Genomic DNA, 20,658 nt, shown 5'->3' with positions numbered 1-20,658 from the left:
GCCTTATTATAAATGTATTTAATAAAATACATGCATAAATATAAGACATTCTTGCCTTTTCTAGGTTTCAGTGAAGCCTTGTGGCTGCTTGAATGGCGGAATTTGCATCACCAACATTAACTTCCCTCCAGGTGTTGGTGAATATCTGTGTATGTGTCCCAGTGAATTCGAAGGGGAACGTTGCCAAAACAACCTCAATCATTGCAAATCAAACCCATGTAGAATTGGTTCTTGTATTGGTGGAATAGATAGCTACACATGCAAATGTTCAGCAGGTTGGAAAGGTGAGTTGTTTTTCATATACCATTCCAGAACATCCTCTATATTTTCATGTTTAGTTTTGACACAATATGGGTATAAATGTAGCATTGTTCAAAACAAAAATTGAAAATCATCATATCATTACTGCAGAAGTAATCTTTAGGTAAAACCATCGATCTCTGGCAACAAAATAAGGAGAAGGTTTTTTTGTTTGTTTGTTTGGTAAGGTGAACATTTAATGGCAGTTGTTGGTAAATGAGAGACTCCTACTAATGATAAGTTGAACCCACTCCTTACCAAAAATTAACACTGGCACTCTTCCCATCTTCCATGGCACAGCAAAGCTGACTTGTAACCAGTATCTTCATTTCTCTTCAGAACATCTTTAGGGTACATAGGAGTAAGAAAGGGCAAGCAAAAGCTCTGATGATTTAATTTGGAGGAGAAAAACTTAAGAAAGTAGAAACCTGGTGCTGAAATTTGGGGTCTGTTGGGCGCCAGGCTGCAGGTCCAACACAAATGGAGTGGGAGACTGGTGAAGCAATAACAAGGTAGCAGCAGAGTGGTTACCAAAGATCTGTGTTTGGTAATAGTACATTGACACAATCTTTTCCATATTCTGCTCCTACAAGCTGGGTTCCACCTAATTCACAAATATAGAAGCAATTGGTTCAAGTCAAAGTATGATGAAAATCAAATCCTGTGAGTTTGTATGAAGCTCTTTGCTGCAGTATTTTTAAAAACGCACTATTTTCCCATAAACCTAAAGAAGCAATTGCTTTCTGAGATAACAGCCATTTTCATTGGATGCTAGTCAGCTCTTGATAATGTTCTTTTCTTTATCCACATGAACATAGTGATAAGATGTTGCCTGTTAAGGAAAGAAAAAGGCACCTGCTTCAATTACTCTCCTTTTTCTAGTTCATTTAAATAAAATATTCATTGTTTCAGCAGTTGTTTCCTGAGTTGAAAATAGAAAACATGGGGGAAATGGGCTGGAGGAAAATAAATAAATGATTGAGAGGCATTCTTATTTCATTCAGTATTTTAATGGCAGGTGAAAAATTGTATGCAAGTGCAGCTGAAAACCAGCTGAGAGGCAGATGATTTTACTTCAGGGCAGATTCTGTTACAGCAATAAAGCTTCTTGATGTTGTGTTTGTCTCAATTCCCCAGAAAGCCATCAATAATCTAATGAGCAGGTAACACTGTACTGCTCAAGTGACAAGACCATTATGGCATCGCACCTTTACAAATGATAGCAAACAGATAGTAGTAACAAAACACTTGCTCTTCAGAGATCACCTTAAGTATCATCTCTAGAGAAGCACATTGCTGAAAGTGTATGGAGCACTGTTGTGCATACAAAACTATTACTGCATTCTAAATCCCATTTTGCTGTCACTGACAGGATGATGGTAATTTTAGATGCGCACAGAGGGAATGAGGAGAGGGCATAGATAAAAAATGAGCAGAAGCAAAGGGAATGTCTGTGCAGAATGCAGGCCCAGAGTTCACTGATTGTTGTTTAAACTTCCATAACATGTCCTCCTGTTGGGACATCATTCCAAATACATTTCCAGATATTCAAAGTATTTGGAGCATATGCTCATTATCACTATTTTCTGTACAGGAGGCAGTACTAAAACACAAATGGCTACACATGTGAAGGATAAGCTTTACAGTGAACCAAGTTAATCAAAATGTTTCTTCCTGACATTTTCTAAACTTCCTAAACACAGTTTATTGCATTGCTTCAGTGGTATACATTGAGGAAGAAAACATAGGTGGACCAAAAGAGCATGTACAGCTGGGGAGAGAAATGTTCCTGTTGCCAAAGCAATCAGGCTGATCAGACTAATTTTAAGTCAGCTGGTCATAGACACTTTGTGACTAGTTGTCATTATTTAACTGCATCAGAAGGCTGACCTGGATTAATGTTAACATAGACAGTTGGATACACATTCCAGCAAAAGGATTGTAACATTGACAGACTACAGATAAGTGTCCTGCAGATTTATTTCATCAACTTGTTCTTTAATGAAACGATCACATGGGACAATAAAGAAAATCCCTCCTATGACTGTGGCTTTTTACCTATACTGTAAATTGTCTTCCTATGATTACATAACTTTTTCTATGGGCAGAGAGCTTTGTTTTTATCACTAACCTGCAGCTTCTCTATCTGTATCTAAGCTTGGAAGGGCTGGGGACTAGAAATAAGGAGGATAGATTAATTCAACATTTAAGAGTCCTCACTTCAATAATCAGGAGCAATCATCAGTACCAAGGATCTTGTACCCTTTTACAGTTTTCTATCTAACAGTAAGCACACTGATCTTTAGCTTCCCAGCTATGTCCAGGAAATGGTGCCGGCACCCTTATTATTATTTTTGCATTGTTATAAGTATTTTGGATTCCTCAACTGAGTCTTAATTTTAGAAGCATGATATTGATGGGTTCTGTGTTGCTCATATCTTTCTGTGTGTTGAACTGTCTGCTTCAGTCCCTCTTTTAGCATATCTGCATTTCACAAGCCTCTTCCCTAAAGACTCTAAAATGGGACACCTGCACACTTTTTGGGTTTTAACTTGCTTCCTTGAATCAAGTATTTCTTCACACATTCTGGCTGCCTTCAAGGTTAAATAGAGGTACAGTTGCTCATCTGACGTGGCTTGGTGTCATTCTCTGCACTTCCTGGTAAAGTTCAGTAACTTCATGCTGATTCTGATATCTGATAACATTGTTAAAACTTCCTTTTAGACTAAAAGCCCAAAGCTTTTTGACTTATCTTTTAGCAAAAATATTGCTGGAGATAATAGATGGAATTGAGGAGATTCTTGTAGTACCAGGTTAAATTCACCTATTGTTCCTATGATTTTTTTACTCACAGGAGTTTAAAATTACACATGTAAAAAATTGAATGTCCAAATAAATCTTCCTTTTCAAATATTTTCTACCCAGAAATACTCCACATTGTAAAAAACAAGGCAGTCCTTCCCCCACTGTGCATGCTACTTTTCCTAATATTTGCCTACAACTGAGAATATGGCCTATGCTGTTTATTTAGTTCTTTAATGTTTATCACAGGAAAAGATTCTCACACCACATTTGATATTTTGACTGAGTCCCCACTGAATTTAAAAACATAATACAAGCTCTGTAGGAAAATATTTGATGGGCCCAGAAAGATATTTTCATGTTCCTTCAAGCCTCTTAATTAACTCACTGTCTCTTACTGAAACAGTAAGCTAATTGTTCAGAGTGATCTGTTAGCTTTTCCTGACATATAACAACATGCAAAAGATAGTGTCTCCATGTATGTGTTGTAACAGAAAGAAAGGGAAATGAAAATAGAATATGCTCAAATTATATTTTTATATAATTCTGAGAGCTGTTAGAAGAATGAGAATAATAATTAACCCTGTCTGCTTGTAAGAATCAATGGATTTCAAACAGTGGAACACATATTAAATTTAACACTGGGAATAATGATAATTATAAGAATTTAGCAAATTAATGCTGCATTAGGAAATAGTGGATAAAACTAAAAGAGGTTGTCAAGGAAGCTGCCAAGTTTGCCTTAAATGCAGGATAGCATAAAGTCACCATTTCATTAATTTGTATGTTAAGAAATTTTATATACAGGTAGTCCCCAGTTTAAGAACAAGTTCTGTTCTCAAGGTTTGTCCTTAAGTTGAATTTGTATGTAAGCAAGAACAGTATTATTGTATAATACTGTATAAGTAGTATTGTGTAATCAACTTGAATACCATTGTGTATTTAACTTGAATCATTGTGAATTTAACTTGAATTTTGGTACAATAGGCTCGATTCTTAACTATGGGTCATCCCTAAACTGGCCATTCTTAACCTGGGGATTATCTGTATATTCCATCAGGTTGGTGTCGTCTCTTTTGACTGACTTCCTTCAGGAGGATCTGTCACCAACCTGATCTTTTAGGTCTTCCAACAGTGCACTCATTGCCACACACAACTGCAGAAATAATATTTATTCATCGTTATACAGTATATAGTATTGGGAATTATTCTCTGTTTCTATGTCCTTAACAGCAGGCTAATAGCTGGCATGTAGCAGCTGAAACATAAAAACATAGGAGCAGGATGAATAGACCATGAATCTAGGCTTAAGCAATCTTTTGGACCCTGGACACCATTGTGCAGTCTTGTTCTGAACCCCCTGAATTACCACAGCCTTGGAGGATTTCTGCATTCTTGTGTGAAAGCTCTCAAGAATTTGGTATTCTTAATGAAATTACACATAAGATATCAGAATCCCACAGCATTTTGAAACCATCCATGCTTTCAGTTTTGTTTTGTTTTTTAGTTACTGTTCTCAGGCATTATGATATTGGATTATGAGCAGCAAGACAAGTCTCAGTCATGAAAACAAACTGGGTGACTTCAATCCAGTCACTCTTTCTAAGGTTAACCTACCTCACAGAGTGGTTAGTGTAGGAAAAATAGGATGGGGTGCTATTTATCCTGCCTGGAGTTCCTGACTGAAAGGAAGGATATAAATCTAATCAATAAATTTGGAAGCAGGTAAACAAGGAACCAGTTCCAACTGCCCAGAGAAGGAAGCTACTTCAAAGTCTCCCTTGTTCCTTAAAAATAGAATGCCTCTTAGGGCCTGGATTAAAAGAAGGACTTCAAAAGCTGAACAATATTTGCAGAAAAGTTTATATGGAAAAGAACTTGGCTGCATGAAGGGCAATGACCACTTGAAGTGACCCGTTTTCCATGGTGAATTGCAAAAGAATGTGGATTAACCTAATTCCCTGCTCTTTACTGATGGTAGCACATTTATGTATTCTGAACTGGTTTGTCTATAGCCAAGAAAAAGATTCTTCATATTCAGCTAAGAACTTGAGATGTATAACTCACACTCTTGATAAAGTTGACTGCACTTGGACTATGGATGCTGGAGATGACTCCCAACTTATTCATGAATTCTGTTACAACATCAGTTTCTCCAATCCAGAATGTTCATTAACTAAGGAAAAACAGAAAACACTTGCATTAATTGTATTGGACTGTATGTGGATTGAGATAACCACCTTAAATTCATCTGGGAAAATGGGGGGAACAGTTAGAAACACATTTCTGCTGCCTGAGAAAGACATTTTACTTGTTCCTCTGATGCCTCATATTCATAGACTGACTCCAGATTTTTTAGCTGACACATTGATTCTCGAATGGTATGATGGAATTGTATGATTTTCCCTACAAAATTGATTGTAGTTGGCAAATCTAGATTCTACATAAAGTTCCAGTGGAGGAAGTAGCACTAGAGACCTATAACACTAGATCAGTTGGCAGCAATGACACACTCCTTCATTGGGAATGGGCATCAGATTCGCCTTTTAATTGCACTGCTCACTACATTAGGCTTTGCTGTTTATTTCAAGAGAAAGCCTTTGCTGGGAGGAGGATGTGGAGTGAATGGAGCCCACTTGCAAATATTTCAGGATATGATATAGGCAATGTCACAAAAATGTACCTTTTACATAAAGTGATGGCAGCAGGTTCTAATGTGACTTTCTGCTGTATGTACAAAGCTAGACAAACGTCATGACCCTTAATTATGGTTCATGTCAATGTCTGCAATGTGAGACTGCCCCTCTCACCAAGTCGAGCAAGTCACTCTTTGTGCAAAATGTTAGTCCTGCCCTTAATTCTGAATTTAATACCTGGTGTACAACTTGTTTCCTTTGCTGGAACAGTTTTATTTGTGGGCTATCCTCCTGATGTTCCACAAAATTTAACACAGAATGATAGGAAAATAACAAGCAGATGGGAGAAGGGAAGGCCCACCTTATTATACGGCTCAAGACAAACTGGATATGTCTTATTTGAACAAATCTCTGGAAAAATATCTTGTGTTGCTAAATTTTATCAGTGTAATTTTCTGGTCCTGAAGAACTGAATTCACACTACATGCTTCTAATAATCTTGGCCAATCAGAAGCTTCCCTTTTAACTGATCTTAGGCACGGAGTTTACCCGTGAACTCCTACAGAATTAATGGTGAGCTCAATGTTTGTGGTTTGTATATACTAATGTTTATAATATTTTAATTTGTTTTAATAATGATTGTCTATATTTGTATAATGATTGTTTTTATAATGACAAATTTATATGTAAATTGTTTTTACATATTATTGTTTATTTGATTGTTGTACATTGCCCAGAGTCACTTCTTGTGAGATGGGTAGCTATATAAATTTGATGGATGGATGGATGGATGGATGGATGGATGGATGGATGGATGGATGGATGAATGAATGAATGAATGAATGAATGAATGAATGAATGAATAAATAAATAAATAAATAAATAAATAAATAAATATTTGGAGCACTGGAGCTATTACCTGGGAATTTGGAGGATTGCAAACTCCACATTTAATCTATATTTCATGTAGTTTCTATATACTTTTAAAAGTGCATAGTATCTGCTTTTAAATAAGTTAAAATAAATTCTAAAAATAAGAAAAAGTAACTTCATTTTTTTGTTTCTTATCTACCAACAATTCATCTATATTTGCCTGATAGTACATCTCTGCTCTCCTGTATGTCTCTTGAAAGGATGTTTTTGTAATCCAGCCTCTAGAATATTATTTAACAATCCTCACTTCAATAATTTCCTTTTCTGATTTGACAGTGCTATCCTAGATCTGTTTACTCCATCATATGCCCACTGAGCTCAAGTAAACACGCTTTCATAAATAATTATAGGATTGCATCCTGAATCTATTTAATGTTAACACAGAATTAATTTCACAATAAGAATGACTTTAATAAAAAAGAAATGGCAAAAAGTCCACAAAATAATCAACTGTTCTTTCTGTTCTCCAAAACCAAATATTTTTAGATGACAAATCCATGATCAGATCTCTGGTTAGGTCTGAAGCAAATGGAAAATTAAGAAGGCAAAGGGTGTCTGAGAGGTTTTTTTCCAAATGATACAATGCTGCATATAAATTGAGAACTCATATTCAGTACTTGTTCCCATATTTAGAGCATATTGTAAAATTATTTCAACTGACTTAGAAGTGATGAAATGGTGCATCACGGGTTTTATTAACAAACACAAAAACAATGGAAAGTGCCTATTGTTTAAAAAAGGATGGACGGTAGATTTGTTACATTGACGATGTAAGAAATTTGAAGGTTCTGTTAACTCATATGATTTGATCCCGTTATAGCTTTGTTTTGGCTTCAAATTACTACAGAAGTTAATATAATTTGGCAAAGAAATATTATAGTTAAGATTCTTTATGTGATGTTGAATTATATTCCTAAAATCTGGAATATGTTACCTCATGAAGTTCACTCAAGAGGATAATTTTCAATAATTGGAAAGAAAGTTAGTCTCTTGATTTTAAGAATATGAGTTTATTATCTGTTTTTTAAAGTCTCTGTGTTTAAAAATAGGGAGATAATATAATATGTTGCAAGATTGTCTAGGTTTAATATAAGCTTAATTATTGAATTCACTTTATATAGGTACCTATAGTTATTATATAGATCTTTTTCTGTTAGAATTTTTGGTTACATTTTATTATTTTAATCACTATAATTTGTTGTTGTTTTCTTCCATGTTGTTTTCTTCCATGTATAATCACAACACCAACTTTTTGGTGTTGTCAACTTCTTTTTTTAACTTCACTATTTTAAAAATAAAAAAATAGTTTAAAAAATACAAATTACTGGGAAAGTAATTATGAAACAGTACATTACTGGACTTTAAAAAAAAAAGTCACTCTCTCTCAGCCCAGCTCACCTCACAAGGTTGTTGTTGTGGGGAAAATAGGAGGAGGAAGTAGTACTAGGTATGTTCACCACCTTGAGTTATTTATAAAAATAATAAAGGCGGGATAAAAAAACCAGTAATTAAAAATATGTATGCCTTGTCTGAAACCAGAAATATTCTCTATACCAGGCAACTATTGTAACTACCATACTACTGCAGAACTATTGATGAAGGTGCTTTTAGAAGATATTAGAGACCATGGTAACCAGTCATTCAACTGAGTAAGCATTACTGCCCCTGCAAAGTAGCCAGTGTGAGATATGAGTACAGGGCATTATTGTCCATTCCTGCCATCCAAAAACAGTTGCTAGCTCACACTGTTGATGGGACAACCTGGCTGTATGAATAAACCTTTATATTATATGGCAAAGTTTGCTCTGTTTGTATTTATAACAGAAGAGCAAAATCAATCCTCTGTCTTATATTGCTGGAGCAAATGACATCCAAGTTGTCATTTTTTTAAAAAGCTCCTTGGCAATAATCTATGCCAGCTTTTGAGTCAGTCTCTGCTTTCTGTCTTTTTTACAAGTGTTTGATCTGTAGTTCACACACAGTCACGTATAGCTCACATCATGAAAAGCTTTGTCAGCTGTTCCTTTCTTCCTTTCAAATCAAACTTATATTAAAACCTGAGGAGTAATCTGGGCCCTACAATTGCAGAGTTCGCAGTAGCATTGCCAGCACAAATGTTATATACCCGGAGGGGTGAGAATGAAACACGGTGTTAGGAGAATATTAATTTTATTTGAGTGGCTAACATTCACAGTTTTACATTTTGGGAAGCAATACACTGGTGTCACTAGACAACTACAACATCAGGTGAATCTGTTGGGGGTTTAATGACAAATGACCGACATATTCAGGAAATCTACTTCCGGGAAGCCTGCCTAATGTGTATGGAGATTTAAGCAAAGGATTAGGCAGCAACAGCAGCAATTATTAATGTTTATTAACCTAAGCTTTATTTTTGCCACAGGGCTTACTTGTCAAGAGGATATAAATGAATGTGAAGCAAATGCTTGTTTTCCTGGTGTCTCTTGCACAAATACCATGGGGTCTTTTGAATGTGGCAACTGCCCTCTTGGGATGAAGGGTGATGGTAGAAAATGCAAGTGTGAGTATTTTGTTATTGATGTTACAGTAATTAAGGAACAATTGTAATGGGCTCAACACAAAAATAAATTTTATGAGCTAGAATACTATAAATATACAGATTTTTCTATTCGTGTATACATGACTATTAACCTTCAGTGTGGAAAACAATTAAATGAACCAGAGAGGGACTGTCCAAGAGCATTCCTCTTCCTCCTCTGCTTCTCTTCTCCTTTTTACTCATTATAAAAACAACAGGTTATAGTATATGTGGAGGCAAAAGCAATGGCCTACAGCTGAAAAATCCTAGAAAACATGAACGGTCTATTGTAACATTGATTAAATTTTCCCTTGGTTTACAGCTCTACCTTATAGAAACTATTTTCTAGTCTTTTCCTTGTTTCAGGGCATTTTGTGGTTGCCTTGAAGTGTATTTGGTGTTTTTGTGTGAGTTAATTCTGTTAAGCGTGACTGGAGAAAGGAAGATTCAATTAATGCCTAAGCAAAATCCTGCCATTAGGCAAAATGTGGCTGTTTAGTTGCACACACTCAGGATTTTAAAATGCTGTGTCTGACATAGCAGTTGCACACTATTCATTTAAACTACTTAACAGAAGTAATGAAAGTGGTTATTGGTTGCAAAATTCTTTTTTTCGTGGCAAACTTTCAATGACATTGGGAGAGAAAGAAAAGTTACTGTTCTGAAATATACCTGGCTTAAAGTTGGGAAAAGCTCCTCTTAAGGGCAACCAACTAATCAACTAATTTTGTTTCAAACAACAATGTTCCCTCCTTTTATGCAAGACCAGGCTCCACCATATACTGTAGCAGGCTAGGAGGATATGAAGCTATAGAAAAAGTGAAAAGGATCCACTATCTGACATAGCCAGTGCTGTGCTGTCATTTTTGCCGTAAGAAACTAAAAGATCATTCTGTCCTTGTTTGTTAACTCAGAGATAGGTCATATAGGATTCATGGGCCCCAGGCTTACTGTCTCATCTGATTTTTGAAAGATATTAAAAAGAAGTTGCTAAGCTGCAAAGCAATGCACCAGTTTATAACATTGCATTTATTTGCTGAAAAGTCTTGAGGCCCCACAAAAACCCCATTGAGACGCTAGACAGCATCTGGAAGACTAACCTGCCTTTCAGTAAATGATTCTTTAGGGATTCACCATGCCATGTTGTTCATCAGCAAATTCCCATGACATCTCTGTATCCACCACAAACTCTCAAAATTCCAAATGTGTTCTTAGCCCCCAAAGATTAAGATACCTCAATACTTAGTGGCACTAATCTTAAAAGAGAGATAATCAACTTTTCATCACTCAAGGACTGCAGAATATGAATATAACACACACACTGAAATATGTACATTTCAGTAGCTAAGAGTCACAGAGCAGTGATATTAGAAGAGAATGTGGAGTTGTGCTCTGCTGCTAAAAACTAGAATACAGGCATTGGGCCACAAAATCAGTATATCCCTCCCAAGAATTTTATTTTATTGTATTTCATTTGGCACAGTGACATCAGAGTTACATGTCTTTATCTATCAGATCATAGTGGTTTCTCTGTAATAATCTGTGCTTCATTCTGATCTGAACTTTCAGTTCTTACATTAAGCACATCTTGCCAGATGGAAAAAAGCTGGAGAAATTCTTTTGCCTATGTAAGATATATTATGTAATAATTGCATACAGTGAATCTCTTCTTCTTTCTATAATGTACCCAGTGTTTTTGAAAACTTTTACTAACTCGAGCATGGAGCGCCACCAGAAGTGATGGTTTCTCCCATTTCCATTAAAATATTCACGTATACCTTTCCAGTAAAGCTAGCCAGTAGCTAATTGCTTTGAAACATGGCTCCAAGTGGAATATTCAGTCTGTAACTTACTGGAGGAAATTAATACTTTAAATGGTCCCTGATGGACAATTTAGTTGATTTACCTCCTTGAGCACTTTAAGCAACAGTATCCAAAGTACTCTTCTTGAGCCAATTGCTGCCTGGAGTTGGTGTGGTATAGTTTGGCAATAGTCCATGGGTAGAGAGATGGAGTTGGGCCAGCATGATTTTCTTTTTGAATTGGTCAAGTGAATGTGTTATTCATTGCTCCAGCTGTACACCTGCCACCATTTTATACACCATTTGAATCGTCTGCCTCTACTTCCTGATCCTCCAATAGATGTGGGTGTTAAATGAGATCCTGCTCTGATGAAAACCCAGATGCTAACTCATTCAGTCTCTTTGGTTCCATAGTTGTCTTGGGGAATAAATAACCTGGAGGGTAATGTGGTGTGATGTTAACATTCATCTCCATCAATAATCACAGCAAAAACAAATGCCATGCCATTTTTTACCTCCATTCTCTGTCATTGCAGCTGAAGACCTTGCTGACAGAATAGAAGCTTTCATTACCAATAATCATAATATCAAAGGTGAATGGAAAAAGAGTGAGAGTAAACAGCTTCAGAAAGGCCAAGAAGCAAGGACATTGTCAGCAATTAAGTATGTTAATGCCAGCAAGGTCCATGGTAAGTATAGTGTGATTAGATAGGTGTCAAAGTTTTCTGCTCCAATTTTCTAGCTGCTGTACAAAGTTGTCATCTATTATTCTATTCTCCTAAGCAGTCATTGCATATTAACCTAAACAGAGAAAGTTTGGACATAGCATATAGATAACTTTAAAGAAAGTTTCTGCTTTAGAGCTTAGTTGTTGTATATGTCTGAAGGCAGAGAATTAGTTGTGGCCATGGTTCTTTTTTTTACATAGTAATTTTATTAAAAATTACAGTTGCAAAGATAAAAACTAATGTAAACAAAAGAAAAAAGAAAAAATAGAAAGTAAAGGAAAAATAGAAAGAAAAATAGAAAAGAAAGAAAAAGAAGAATATAGTAAAGAAAAAGAGAATAAATATATAAAGAAATGACTTCCCCCTTCATCACAAGTATAAACAATTTTAGTAACTTATCACCTTCTCTTAAAATAAAACAACCTCTTCTTCCCATATCCCATCTCTTATCTATAAAGAAATAAAGCTTCATCATTTCAGTCCTGATCAGCAAAAGTCCATTAAGGGTTGCCGGATATATCTATTTTAACCTTGATCAAATAAACCAACTTTACATTCCTTCCTATTACTTTTAACAATCTTGATCTTTAATCCCTTCAAATAATGTCCTAAAACTTGATTTCTTTTCATTTTTTCTTTGTCTCTTGTCACAAAATTCTTCAAAACTTTAACAAGCCTCTTTTGTAAATCCAATATAGGAAAATTATCCAGGTCACTCTTGGCTTGTTATTTATATATCCCTTTTAATTATTAAGACATCAGCCAGATTCTTTTGTATTTCCAGTGTAGCATGTTTTTCCATATCATTCTTATAACATCTTTTAAACACAGTCTATCTATAGAGTCAGGCACTCTTAAAATTAACTTCTGAGTCCATTGTTCAAAAATATCCTTCAATATGACCAATGTTAAAATATTTTGCTTTATTCTATATTAGTTAAATTTAAATGTTCTTCTTCTTTAATTGTAATCTTTAGTTCCTTCTGGTTCCTTCTAGTGTCCAACCTTCAAAGTCTCATGCTATCATTTTTTTTAAAGAAAGTTCAAAACAAAAGCATTTTCCTATGGGAAGGATTCTTTATAATTAATTCCAAAATCTTATTTTAAATCCATCTGGACCCTTAGTTTGTCTGAAACTTTCCAAAATCAAAGTTCTAATCACCCCTTTGCTACTTATTCCCTTCCCAAAAGATTTTTTTTAAGTTCTTAAACTTGTATTGAAAACTTTTTTTGCCAAGGATTGAAGGAAACTCCCCCAGTGCTATAAAACTTATTGATCCAAAGGTTCCTAAGTGCAGAAAAGCAGTTAACAAGCAATTTCTGAAAGTGATTAGAAAAGGAAGTATGTGAACCCGGTGTCCTTTTTGAAGACACCTACAGTGGTTTCAGCGAGATAGTTATTCCCTCATCTCCCAAAGCTGTAAACCTGCTGGAGACCACTGTCTTGCAGTCTCCTCATGAGGAGCAACTGTATGGAGCACTTGTGGGCAATTTCAAGACCTCTCTTTGTCCAGAGACGAATTATGAAGAGCCAGTCTCTTCATTTTTCCACAGTTGTCAGCTGTGCTTTTAGTGCAGTCGTCTTCAGTTCACTATTTCTTTCCCAGAGTCTCAGTTGTGGCCATGATTCTTAAAGAGTTCCTTGAGAAGATGGAGTGTTGATGCTGTCCAATGAGCAGATTCCTAACTGGCTCAGCTCCATTTGGCATATGCCTACCTGGTTAGATTTACTTTAACTACTAACTAAAGAAATATAAAATATGCTGTATGGAATTTGATTTGGAAAAAAGAGAAAGATTTTGTACTAGACTCCATGGTCAGTGGTTTGGGTTTTTGCCTTAGCCTTTGCTTTGGAAGCATGTCATACCCTTTCTTTCTTTTCTGGAGTCATAAGTAGTTTTCTACTGAGTTAATCCAAAGTCACCTGGTACAGCGTCTTGTTTCTGACTATGAACAACAGAAAATCTTTGGAAAACCTTCAAGCAGAGCAATACCTCTTTCCCATTTTTACTTCCCAGAAAGTGGTCTGTTTGAAAACCGTCGCATCTGAGACAATATACATGTTATGCTGGCTGGTTTTGCACATCACACTAAGCAATTGTGTGACTTACTTGCTTTTTTATAGTGTATTGTGTGAGCCTGATAGTTATGTTTGTAAGCTATTTTATGGTTTAGCATGATATATGAATCCGGTCAGTTGTGGGCTTATTCATAATTGAATAAGTGTATGAACCCAGTAATTATCTTCATGTAATAAAGCCCCAATGAATTCCTATTGAAATGGGAAAAGAGGGAAAAGAAATATTACTTCATCCTGACAATCCTTTTCCCTCTGAATCACTGGTTGGATCCACACAATTTCTAGGTCATGGTTTGCTTAACTTTGGTTTAATTAATAAATCACATTTGGATAGTTTTGCATGACACTAAGCCATACACCTTATTTATACACCACAAAGCCAGGGTTCAAACACATATAAAGCAAAAGTTAAGCAAATCATATGGCTTAATGCACTGTGTGCTCTGTTCCTCAATATGGTTTGCTTCCAGGTGATTCCAGGGCCATATTGTAAAGTAAAAGCAGAGTGAGGGATTTTAAAAATGGAAGCATCAGGCAAGAAGGGGTTGAGTTAGCATGCCTTCTTCCACTCTTTCTTCTCTATTTCAAAACAACCTTTCCAGTAGATGTCTCACAAAGGAGAAGGAACCTCTGGGACTTCATTATACAACCCTGCAGAGAAATGTGTAGTTTGCCCCTGACTAAAGCAGCTTCTCCACTTAGATAATCCTAGCAGTGAAGAAAAAAATCAGTTTCACCCCTGATAAATGCCACACACCTCTCAATACTGAACTTTAAAACATGTAATTAGAGGGCTAATAAATCTTGCCTTAATAAGAAACCCTTATGCTTAGCACACAGTTTGGGGACACCTAACATTAATTATATTTTGAAAGAATAAAAGTATAAGAAAGCCTTAGCCAATGCTTATATTTCCTGCCTGGTTTATTTTTAAGTTAATTTTTTATAATGAATAAATATCAGCAATGGTTATTGGATATTCTTTTAGGTCATGCAGGAGTTCTATCACCTCTTACTAACTGTGCTAATAGACCTTGTTTTCCTGGAGTACTGTGTGTTGACCGCAAACCGCCAAAGACTGGATACTTCTGTGGCCGATGTCCAACAGGTCTATATGGGAATGGACGAATCTGCACAAAAGCATCTAGACCAGGTACTTTTCTTTCATTTGGGATATCAAAGCTGTAGTACTGGACTAGATATCTAATTTGTCAACATATTTTCTATGCAATATCATAAATATTTTATTATATCAGGAAAACGATAGGAAACGACTTTGTTTCAACTGTCTTGTCTGTAGCCCAGTGCTGCATCCTTAGATTGGGATGAGTTCTCTAGAATTTCATGCACAGCTAACAGTATGTCATTTTAAGAAGAGATGCTTGACCATTTTAGAAAGAGGTTACAGAATCTGGGCCTTTGCCCATGCAAAGAATATATTTTGTCACCAAGATGTACCACCACAACTACCACCCCGCCTTCAGGAATTGTGATATGAATCTGAATCAACCCATCATATTAAGTTGAGAAAACTTCTCACTGTGGTCACCCAAAGTTCATGCAGCTCTTTAGAGTTGAACTTGGCAATATGTAGGTTAATTGGGCTGGTGAAACTCAAATGCTGAGAACTAGCACTTTTATCAATAATGGATTTCTATAATCATGACTAAATAAATCTTGGTTAGAAATAAATGTGCTTTTTTTCTTGTGATATATTAAACATGACTTTTAAATATGCAGCCATAGATCTAATCTCAGATACTAGAGATCTGTAGAATTTCTGGAGGGCCAGTTAATTCTTCCCCAAAGTGGGAATAAGAAGCATATTACAATTTGCAGGAATATCCCTATATACACGTGATTTCAGAGTTTTGCTTCATATGGAAGATGGTAGTATAATTATGTATCCAATCTACGTTTGACTATATGGAGACCTTTGGGTACCAAAGTGTGTCACTAATTTACATCAGAACTTAAAGGTTCCTGCCTACTCATTGTGAGCTGTTGTGCAATAGGTAGACCTACCAAATGTGGTAAAGATCTGCTTCTAGATTATGATAGAACTTTTCAGTCTGGCTTGAATTCTTCCTTTAGCACAATTAAGCTAAAAGGCTACCCCACTGGTAAATACTCTATGAAAATGAGTTATATAGACCTTATATATTCCCTGCCAGTATCTTATGTAGATTGTGAGAATCCTCAACAAACGAACAAACAAATATAAAGTACTGAGATTAAATAAATGTGTTTTATTTATTTATTAACTAACATTTATATACCACCTAGCTCCAGAAACTATGGGATGGTTAACATCCCAACCAAAATTCACAAAATAACAATGATAATAGAAATATAAGAGATGACAAAACTATGTATGAGGATTAAAACAAGTCATACTCTGAGTCTTAATCTCCAAGAGCCAGATCTTTGTTGTTCTGTAAAAAGATAGGAGTGTGGGGGCCATATGGGCTTTGGGGAACAGAATATTCCAACCAGATGGGCTAAGTTTTGATTTAGCAAATGATTGCTTAATTTTTTCCAATCAAATGACAGCTTTCACATTTAAAAAAAGAATTGATTAGATTTTCCATTCCATATCTGTTTTAAGCCCTTAAAGTTAGAAATACAGTGACTGTTCTTTTGTATCTTGGTTCCAAATTAGTAAGGTTCAAAAACTGTTATATTGGTGTTGAAACAAATTCCTGCCTCAACCTGGAATTGGAAAACAATTATATTTTGTTCAGGGAATGCTGTCTGGAATTGAAGAAAAGGAGTTGTAGAACTGAAGGAGGAAAAGACTTGAGACCAACCTCCCACTTGATACAGGAATTAGAAAACAAGAGCTTTTGCAAATGCACAAGTACAGTTCCCACCTCCCATGTAATTAGTTCAATTATTGAATTGTTATTTACTATCAAAATGTTTCTCCTACTATTCAGCTGAAATCTATCCTTCTATAACTGAAATCCAGAGAAACTTCTGGCTTTCAAATGTTACTAAATTCCCAGCCACCATAGGTAAAGTTGTTCAGCAATATCTGACATGCTACAGTTTTGCCACTCCTACCTAAGGAAATTAGATCTAGTCCTTCTAGATCAAACAACAAGGATATTGTTGGTGTTTGATGGATCTTTACAGTATTTTACATCCCATTAATGATACCTTTGTGTCTTCATTAATGGAATATAAACCCACAGAATGAAAATCATAGTGCTATCCATGTTTTGAAAATGAATTTGAAGCACTTCCAATCTGATGCCAGAGAAGAACTTCTCTACTATTCTTTAAAGCATTGGTTCTCAACGGGGGCAGTACCACTCCCCGGGGGGCGGTGGGAGGATGCTGAGGGGCGGTGAACTTGTTTTGGGTGGTAGGGGGGCGGTGGGTATGTTTTGGGCGGTAGAGGGGTGATGAGCATGTTTTGGCATTCGAACCTAATTTTAAAACTCCCCAAAAAATTTATTAAATCGATTATCCGGTTTACACCATTTGTACCAGCAATAAAACAAACTTACGCAACGGCTGCCCTCACGCACTTCTAAGAATGGTGAGACGAATTTGTATTCTAGGTAGGATGACCTTGAAGAACTCGACACTACAATTCTTCTCCAATCCCAACCAGCACAGCGCATGCGTCAGCTGTTTTCCCGCGCGATTAATCGCAGCGCATGCATCAGCTGTCTTCCCGCGCGATTAATCGCAGTGCATGCGTTGAGCGTCCTTTCAATATGAATGTTTGATTTGACCTGTGTTTCTTGAGTTGCTTTTCGTTCGCTTCATTTTTTTTGCATTAGTCATTTTAATTTTAATAAAAGGAATTCAATTACCTTCCAGGGCAAAAGTATCGAGTTAAATCGAACAAATTTGGTGTGTAACTCTACTGAAAAAAATTACTTAAAATTTTTGCCTTTTATAATTCAGTAACTCCCCCCCCCTTCCCATACCCTAAATTACAGGATTTTCACAAAGGGTGGCGTTGAAAAATTTTCTGCTCCTTAGGGGGGCGGCAGCTTCAAAAAGGTTGAGAATCACTGCTTTAAAGCAACTCATCCTTTTTCTCATTTTAGTGAGTCTGTAGAAATATGTGGCTACTGTAGAAATATGTGGTTTACTTTACATTAAAACAGCTAGATCTTTTTCAGGCTCATGAAGAAACCTGGAAAAAGATTTGTTTTAATGAATTGCAAAGAACTGCTGGGCCAATGCAAGTTCTGAAGCTGTTCTTCCAAATCATTTTCAAAGCATGCACAATGCTAGAAGACAATAAACTTCTAGCTAACTGTTCCTAAAGCATTTTGAGTTCAGATCTGATTGTTTAGGCACACAAATATTCTATTCAAAATTGCAAACATGAAGTGACTCATTTCCTTAAAATCCAAGGAAAATCTGACTTTGCTTTTGCCATTATCATCTTCCTTGTGGCTTGTCTGTACTTCTTCAGGGTATAACTATACCAATGTCACCCTCTGTAAATGAAGAAACAAAAGCCTATGTCAACGACAGAGAGCAATTTGTAATTAAACCACTCAACCTCTCAGTAGTGTGTTGCATTAAATCTGCCTCTAGGGGTTTTCAAACATCAAAACTTTTGCTAATCTTTCAATGTGGATTATGAATAGAATGCTGAAGATGCTACTTCCTATCACTGTAGACTGGAAGAAACAAAATGAATGAGCTCAAATAGGGAGCCAAAATACTAACCAATAACCAATTTTGTTTTCCTAGCTTTTTTTTTAAATCCTTTTTTCCAGCTCTTGAAGGACAAACAGGATTTAGTCACCCTTCCTATTAAGTTGTGCCTAAAACAACTTCATCAAAGAGCTCTTAATTTATTTACTGAGAATTCAGGGGAAGGATGTATATAATTACTCGTTAGATTCCGTTCTTTCATTTCTTTGCTATACAGTTTAATTATTTTGGAAAGGCAGCACTCATCCTGCTGCTTCAGCGTGCATCAAGATTAATGTCATTTTGCCATATTAATTAAAGTCTTGACAAAATGGAAAGTTAGAGCTTCAAAAAATGAGTCTCAGTGATTCTGTCAATGTTTCTGAAGGATTTTTTTTCCCCCTCAGAGATAAGATTATGACTCACGCATACAGCCTGTAAAACAAGTCATTTGGATGGACACTGTTCTATAATGTATGCTTTTTTCCCTAGAAATAGAAACATTTATCTGTTTAAGTAGGAAAGAAAATTCCCATAAAGTCATTCCTCTTGTTATCATATACTATATGGAGTACAGCTGCAACTGACAGAAAAATGTCACTAGCAGACATAAATATAATCATTTGGAACTACAATTTGCATTTCTTCTTTCTCCATGACAGTGTGTGAATGCAGATTTATGCATTATAAAAATATTTATATCTTCCTTCTAGTGCTTATATACCATTCAGAACAGCTTACAATATTTAACACCAATTATAAAATGCATTCTAGAAATTGATAGAGCATCTCAGTCCATCTCAGTGTCAGGGGAGAAGGGGGGGGAGGGCAAATGCACATTGTTGTGTCATTGTGATTTGTACCTGATGCCTATGTCTCTATCTTACCTGGTTTCTGTCTCTGTTGATATCTTCAAGCAGTATTTCAAAATATGAACAAGTTTTTTTGGTCCTGTAAGTAAAAGAGAAATAGTCTTCCATGCTACATATGAAGATTAATGAGAATGCATCCCCAAACCCTGACATTTTTATATAGAGAAAAATCTAGAACAAAACAAATCCTCGTAAGATGTAATGAACAAAAAGCCAAGGCATCAAATATCCTTTTCAAACTGATTCTAAGGGACAATTTGAATCACTGTAATTTAGTATTCCCAAATCTGTCCTAAACAAGTAGTCCAAAATAATTCCATATTTGATGGTATCAAATGCTACTCATAGATCAGTGTAGCAACAAGAACATGCTCCCTCTTGCATAGTTCCTCATACAGATCAGCACTAAAGGCAACAGGGATATTTCAGTATACAAACTGGGTCTGAAGCCAGACCGGGTACAGAATCTGTTTCATCTGTTTCATGCCAAATTGCTGAAACTGAAATGGCACTGCATTCACTAACTTCATAATTTGGGCTAAGTTCTGTTATTTAAAAATTTACCACTTTCCTTACATACCTATACAAAACTTCCTCTGACTGCTTTAATCAGCCATGTAAGGCAAGGAAGAAGCAAATAAATCATAGGCATCCTCACTTCTTATATGCATCCTTGCCTCTTTCAAACTCTCTTAATAGGGCTTCATTTCTAGTCTGTGTGCCACATGATGTGCACTTTTGCTGGGAGACAGGGAGCTACTGGCCTTGGTGAAAAGCAGGCAGAGACTGCCCTTTCACATACCTGATTTAAAAATATTATTTGTTTTTCAGCCCTTGAACACATTTCTTTAGTGTAGCTTCTTCGTGAAATCTAGAATGAGCACCCAGCATCCTTGGGCAGACATGTTTGTCTGCCATCAGCCACCAGCCACCTCCAGCACTGCTGCTGGTGACTGATCTCCCTAAGGCAGTATGAATGCATTCCAGCGGCCAGTGGATCATGAGACCTGGAAGCTTCAGAACTCAGAGCAGATCAGGTAGTCATTGTGCTTTAGCTTCCATCCCATGCTGGACGCCAGGTATTGCAAGACTAAAAATATATTAATTGTCTGAGTTTAGTAAGAGCCAAAATGTCACCTGTCACATTACACTGCTGCCAGTAAATTAGTCTGGGATGAAAGATTAACTCTTGGCATCCACTCCCGACATTCTTTGCTCATTCCTCCCAGGAACATTTCCCCCTCTCCCTGCTGCCAAAATGAGGCAGCACAAAACAA

The 20,658-nt window shown here is 36.2% G+C and overlaps 1 protein-coding gene and 1 pseudogene across 4 annotated transcripts in view; both read left to right on the top strand.

Moving 5' to 3' along the window:
- Window positions 1–20,658, top strand: part of LOC103050933 (von Willebrand factor D and EGF domain-containing protein-like) — a 245,855-nt gene that overhangs the window by 147,740 nt on the left and 77,457 nt on the right. For all 4 annotated transcript variants that reach the window (XM_088146520.1, XM_088146519.1, XM_088146518.1 and 1 more), the window contains exons 18-21: window positions 65–284; window positions 9,076–9,213; window positions 11,570–11,722; window positions 14,830–14,994. In XM_088146520.1, the coding sequence (XP_088002646.1) occupies window positions 65–284; window positions 9,076–9,213; window positions 11,570–11,722; window positions 14,830–14,994 (676 nt within the window). The remainder of the gene's footprint in view (window positions 1–64; window positions 285–9,075; window positions 9,214–11,569; window positions 11,723–14,829; window positions 14,995–20,658) is intronic.
- Window positions 5,044–6,293, top strand: LOC112540785 (leukemia inhibitory factor receptor-like; annotated as a pseudogene).

Source organism: Python bivittatus, unplaced genomic scaffold, assembly GCF_059951505.1.
Source record: "Python bivittatus isolate LINGU-HERP-01145 unplaced genomic scaffold, Pbiv_v1 ctg000480_np1212, whole genome shotgun sequence".
Taxonomy (NCBI): Eukaryota; Metazoa; Chordata; class Lepidosauria; order Squamata; family Pythonidae; genus Python; species Python bivittatus.
The sequence above is the reverse complement of the archived record's forward strand: the minus strand, read 5'-3'. Positions and strand labels throughout refer to the sequence as shown.